At 37.7% G+C, this 6,680-nt stretch overlaps 1 protein-coding gene across 1 annotated transcript; it reads right to left on the bottom strand.

The window, feature by feature from the left end:
* Window positions 1-2,231: 2,231 nt before the first annotated feature.
* Window positions 2,232-3,158, bottom strand: LOC133366809 (olfactory receptor 8S1-like). The gene has a single exon (XM_061590315.1). The coding sequence runs from the start codon at window positions 3,156-3,158 to the stop codon at window positions 2,232-2,234; it is 927 nt and encodes a 308-aa protein (XP_061446299.1).
* Window positions 3,159-6,680: the final 3,522 nt, after the last annotated feature.

The raw sequence follows: 6,680 nt of genomic DNA, 5'->3' as shown, positions 1-6,680 counted from the left end.
TTTACCAAAATTAAAAACATTGAACGTTAAAAATGAATATACAATTTTAAAAACCATACAAAGTTTAAAAGCACGAAACACAGAAGTTCGGTGTGGGTGTGGCCTACTGGTTAGCCAAGCCAAATAGTTGTGAGCCTGGCTTTTAGAACACTTACGGTTAGTTCTCACTTAACATGCCTGATATTATAATAGACTTCAATGTTAAATTTTTTAAATTAATTAAAAATCAGCTATGCATTTTTTAACTTTTAAACTGCAGAAGATAAAGGTCACACTATGGGGCAAGGTCAGTAACAGGATTACAGGTACTCTGTGAACATGGTTGATTTTTAATTAATTTCAACAAATTATGAAAACACTGACAGAAAAAAGTTCAAAAGGGGTCTGGATTTTTTCTCTTGTTTTGTACTTTGAACTCTTGATTCTCTCTGACTTCTATGTGTATTGCCATGAAAACTTAAAAGGTTGTAAGAAAGCATTTATGTGTTCAAGATGATAGTTTTGTATAGTTTTGTGTTTAAATCTCTTTATAGGAAGCAGCAGGATGGCATGGAGGGTATTTTCAATTTAATATTGTGGAATGTGAAAAATCCATGCCGGCTATAGTATACAGCCACTCTTGCAATGATCTATGTCTTTGTTTGCCATTCATATGGATACAGAGCATAAGTGTGTTTTATAAGTAGTAAAGTCTGAAAGATTGTCCCCAAAGCAGATATAACTGTTCTGTTGTAATAGTTAGGTGTACAACTTGCCCTTTCTATTTATTTGTCTAACTAGATATTATAACTTTAATGGTTGTAGAATATGTGGATATTTGCAAATTAGGATGCAAAATGTCTCAAATTGCACCTCCTTGATTTATGTGTGGATTTTTAAAAAATATGAAAATGTATCTAATATTTTTGTTGATATCAAGTACATTTGGAAATCAATAAAATGTGTTTAGAAATGCATATCAATAGAAAACATGCTCAAATACATATTTAAATACAGTTTGTCACAAATTAATGCAGAAATAGGATAAAATAGATATATGAATGAAATAATTTTGTTTAGAATGTCCTGCCCACCTATAAAGCTCCACATATATTAACTAGGCACTCCTACCTCAGGCTGCTTCAACAATACCTACACAAAACCTCACAACCAAGCTATAGTCAGAACAGGGATGGGGAACTGGTGGCTCTCGACATGTTACTAGATTTCAGCTCACAATACCCCAGCGAGTATGGCCAATTGTCAGAGCTAAAAGAAGTTATCCACCATCTGGAGGGACACAGGTTTCCTTTCCCTAGCCTTAACATCAGTAGCAGTTTAACTATGTGGCTCAGGTGCTGGAGACTAGACACAGGTTCTTGAACACTTACCTGGCTAGTAAGCTTCCTAGAAGCATTTGGCTGGTTGTCTACTGGATATATTCAGGGTACCATGATAAATGGAAGCAACAGACTTTCCCAAGAACCCAAACTATATGGAGTGATCAGGATGCAAGCCTCGAATACCAAATTCATCTGCCACTCCTTTCCCGCTACGTATATCCATTTTACAAAAAAAACAGGATAGTGAAATAGAAGATCAAATTACTTTACAGTAGACATACATCATGACCTCTTTGTGAATGTCTTGGGGCATATTGTTTCTCACTATAGCAAAAATGAGGGACCTCTGGCCCTCCAGATGATGTTAGGCTTCAGCATTTATCAACACTGACCATCATGCTGATTGACTCTGATAGAAGTTGCAGTCAAATGATACATAGAGGGCCACAGGTTCCACATCCCTACAATGTGGAATTATGGACCTTGCTCTTACTCAGATTGATCTTTCTATGTTCTTCTGCAACAGCCAGCAACAATTATTACTTCTGTAAATGACATGTACTGACAATTTGACTACATATCCTCAGAGATGTCATTATTCTCATTCAGAAAGAAAAATGACTGTCTCATATTTCCCTTCCAAAATGTTATCCCTTCCAGATTCCCCATTCATTAATTGCCCCCTTTCCCCCCATGAAAGTAAATTCTGTATTCCTTTTTATGTTTCACCTTATCTTTTATCATCTCTCTATTTTTAAGGGTGTACCTTGAGTGGTAAGAGAAGTATGACATTTTTATAATAAGGAGCTGCTCTCCTTTTATGTACTTAAGTTGGTTACTGACTATTTAAATAACCTTAACATCATAGTTTATTATCCTGTATATTTTTCTAGACAGTATAGCCTAACTTTATTTAAGAAACTTTCCAAACTTTTTTGCCAGAGCATTTTTGATATCCTTGTTTTTCAAGCTGTATATGATAGGGTTTAACATGGGAGTTATTATACTATACTGAATAGACACCACTTTGTCCAGATAGATCAGCGATTTTGAATTCGGCTTCACATACCGGATAAAAGCTGCAATGTAGAATAATCCCACCACAATGAGGTGGGAGCTGCAAGTGGAAAAGGCTTTACGCCTACCTTCTGCAGAGCGAATCTTCAGGATGGTGGAAATGATATGAACGTAAGAGATGAGGGTGAGGAGGAAGGGACTGAAACCAAAGACCAAAGCAGTTATAAGAAGAACAATGTAATTGGTGAGGGTCTGAGTGCAAGACAAGGCCAAGACTGAAGGAAGCTCACAGCTGTAGTTGTCCATAATATTGTTCTTGCAAAAATGCAAATTTAACAGTGGCAGGGCATTCACCAGTGAACACAAGAAACCCATAGCCCAGGCACCACTCACTAGATATCTGCAAATTTCTTTTTTCATGATTGTGGTATAATGCAATGGGTCACAGATAGCAGCGTATCGATCATAAGCCATTGCTGCAAGAATGAACACTTCCGCACAAGAAACCTGGAAAATGAAGAATATTTGTGCAATGCATCCTTCCAAGGAAATTGTTTTCTGTTTTCCTATGATGTTTTCCAACATCCTGGGAACAGTAACAGATGAATAGCAGATGTCAACAAAAGCTAAATGACTGAGAAAGAAGAACATGGGGTTCTGAAGGCTAGTCACAGTCCTGGTCACCAGCATGATTGCAGAGTTTCCTAACAGTGTTACCAAAAAAATCACCAGGAACAAGAAGAAGAAGATCACTTGTAGGTGTGGATCTCTAGACAGTCCCAAGAGTATAAATTCTGTTATTACAGTTTGATTTTCCATCTCAAGAAATGCAACAACTCTAACATCTGTACAAATGGAAAATGAATAGAATTTGTTCAATATGCAGTAAATTCTGAGCAATGGCTAATAAAAGCATCAATGTAGGTGGAGATCCTGGCTGCAATCCTAACCCAATTTTATAAGACTTATTTCTGAGTAGTGTTGGTGAGGGCTGCACTGTGTAATAAGGTGAGGAATGCCTGAAGAATAGCCAGGGTGTTTATTCATGAAATAATTGCACCTTTTGCAACACAAAAATAGTGTTGATGCACTCATATTTATAAGTAATCAAAGTTACTGGATTTTGGGAGGCATGTTAATTATAATGATGCGTGTGGGATAATCGACTGCCTTCAAGTCGATTCTGACTTATGACGACCCTATGAATAGGGTTTTCATGGTAAACGGTATTCAGAGGTGGTTTACCATTGAGGCTGAGAGGCACTACTGGCCCAAAGTCACCCAGTTTGCTTCATGTAAGGGAAAGCAAACTGCATGCAGAAAGCATTGTGCAAAATGTAGAGGTGAAAGGAAGATTCCATATTGGAATCAGTTCCATTCTAGATACAAGAATGTGTAATTCAGAACAACAGATAGAAGGTGTGGAGGGGAGAATTTTAGAGATATCACAACTTTTAAATATGAAGATAGGTTTCTGTGTATGAAAGGCAAAGTTCCAACAGCTGGGCTTTCTCCCAGCACAGATATTCAGAGTTTGGAAAGATTTATCCTGTTATATCTCTGCCTACCACTACGCTATGTAATATATATATTACAAACATTACATCAGCACACATTTAAGTTTTCAGAGTGAAATTTTGAGGCAAATTAGTAGGCTTTTGCATGAGCAAAATTTGAAGGGGATGGACAGGAGACATAAAAAGTCTTTTAATGACAATAGACAAACAGCTTTAACTGTAATTTAGACAGCAACTGAATCCCAGTCAACTCACTATCAAATTCTCTGAGAAGTGTATGTAAAGCGGAAACTTGTTTTTGAGAATTTAAGGGAGGGCAAAAGCTATGGAAACCAGTGGGGGGGGGCAACGCTAAAATTCTGTTATTAGAATTAATAGTCAAACCTGTGTTCTGGCCAACAATTCACTGGTGACCTAACGATGTGCAACCCTTCTTCACTCTGAAGAATTCAGAAGGACACTCCTTAGTGAATGGGGAAGGGCCGTAGCTCAGTGGTAGAGCATCTGCCTTGCATGCAGGAGGTCCCAAGTTCAATCCCAGCTTCTCCAGGTAGGGCAGGGAGAAGCTCTTTCCTGAAACCCTGGAGAACCACTGCTAGTCACTATAAACAATACTGAGCCAGGTGGACCAAAAATCTAACTCAGTATAAGGCAGTTTCCTATGTTCCTAATTCTGATTGTTTGTTTGATTTCTTGTTTTCATGTGCAAGACACTGGAATCTTGAAGACAATAATGAGTATTTTCTTACATGGATATCCTGTCCTGGTTACTCTCTATCTGAGTCAGCTTCAAACATGCAGTCCACTGAATGAAGCCACCAGAAACAGATTGCTACTTACCCAATAGTGAATCCAGCCATGCAAGTGCTGCAACTCGATGTAGGTTGGATTAGAGTTGTATGAGAAGGACAGATCCATCCATTTTACAGTAATTCTGGGAACTGATTCTATGAAACAAATTTTGTGCAAAAAAGAGAAAAATTCAAAAGAAATACTCCTCATATATTATCTTGCTCATTGAGATAATGGCCAGAGAACCGGTGGCTGAATTTCACTTATCCCTGAACTTGCTGGCTGAGACTCATGGGAGCTGGAATCCAATAACATCTAAAAGTTCCCCACCCATACCATGAAATATTTGCTGGCCATCAATGTGCACACTGAAAGGAAATGTTTGAAATCAGGACCATCCCAAGCATTAGAAAGAAGAAAGTGGCCACTTTAGGCAATATGAGAGTTGGCCCATTCTTGATTTACCCTTGATTTATAGTAAATCTCATTTTTAGCCAACTCACATCAACAGTTTAAATAATCAGTTACCTTCCTTTGATTGAGACACATAAATGCCTTGAATAATTTGATAGGTTGTTCAGTCTCCATTCTGAGTACTGGAGAATTTTTTATTCAGCAAGACAGTATAGAAAGGGTGGTGCTGTGATGTCATATTTTTCTGGAATTTATCCCATGAAATTTCTTCTTCTATCTAAATTTCTCTAGAGATCCCTTTGCAGTGAAAGCCAACTTTGTTAATGTATCCTTCCAAGACAACATATTTATTATAGATTAAAAAATATATATACAGTCAGTTTAAGGGTTATAGATTCTTTTACACAGGTTTTCCTTACTCAGATCATTCCTTACTCTAGCCCATACTGTCTATTGTGACTTTCAATTAGGGGTGGGCATAATGGTCTTGATTGAGTACATGTCCCTTTTGGAGATGCTGACTGGCAAGACCTATCCTACTTCACATCTATGCTATAGTTTATAGAAAGCATCATTTTAAAAATCTGTATGCTTTTAACAATGTCTATTTTTTTAAGTACTTACTAGGTGACATGAGGGCTTTTCTAAAAACAACAATTTCAAGCAACTTGGAAGAAGTAGAATGCACAGTGTATGGCAAACTCATTGAAAATGCATTTTAAAATACCCAGGACGCAGAGACCCTACACATGTTCCCTCCCTACATGGATAATTGGGTAGAAAAAAATATGTCTGCCCCCTTTTAGTATGGGGTAGCCATACGTTTCTGTAAATGCCTCTTGTAGCTTTGTTGCATGGGGGAGGGGAATTGGATGTCCTTGTAGGTACAAAAGAGCAGCCATCTTTTGTTTATATGTTTACCAAAGCAGGAATGGTCCATCATAGACCACATTCACATCATTCATTTAGTCCACTATTATTGCACTTTGCACAGTCATGACTTCTCAAAAGAACCTTGAGAACTGTGGTTTGTGAAGAGTGTTGAGGACACTCCTATTCTCCTATTGATTGGAGAGCTACAATTGTCTGAGTGGTTTGACAGTCAGGTCTTCTTCTCAGAAAAATACCATTTGGAAAAACAAAATGACTACCTCAGGCAGCTGATTTGGGATATCATTAAAGGGATGACCATTGGTAGTTATTTATTTATTTATTTTTCTTAAGTACCAAAACAACTTACTTGGCCTTAGGTACTCAGTGCCTTGACTTGGAGTGGGTGTATATCCCGCTGTGTTTCAGACGGCAGAATGCCTTCAACTGCCACTGCCCATAATACGTACTGGATAGCTGTGTCACTCTTTCTCTGAATAATTATAGGGCAGTTGCGGCTAGGGGAGTATGAATACACCATTTTCCTCTTTTCATCACATGCAGCACTGCTTTTGTTCTGCTGCATTTTATCTTCTGCTCAAAACTGCATTATTTATCTTTCTCCCTGCTGTCACATTTACATAAATTTGATAAGTTATATTGTTAATACGTTGCTCCACCCGATTCATTTCAATGCAAAGGAAACATGATGCAAATGGGAGTGTGTGAACAATTACAAACATTTTCT

Source organism: Rhineura floridana, chromosome 11 (assembly GCF_030035675.1).
Source record: "Rhineura floridana isolate rRhiFlo1 chromosome 11, rRhiFlo1.hap2, whole genome shotgun sequence".
NCBI lineage: Eukaryota > Metazoa > Chordata > Lepidosauria > Squamata > Rhineuridae > Rhineura > Rhineura floridana.
The sequence above is the reverse complement of the archived record's forward strand: the minus strand, read 5'-3'. Positions and strand labels throughout refer to the sequence as shown.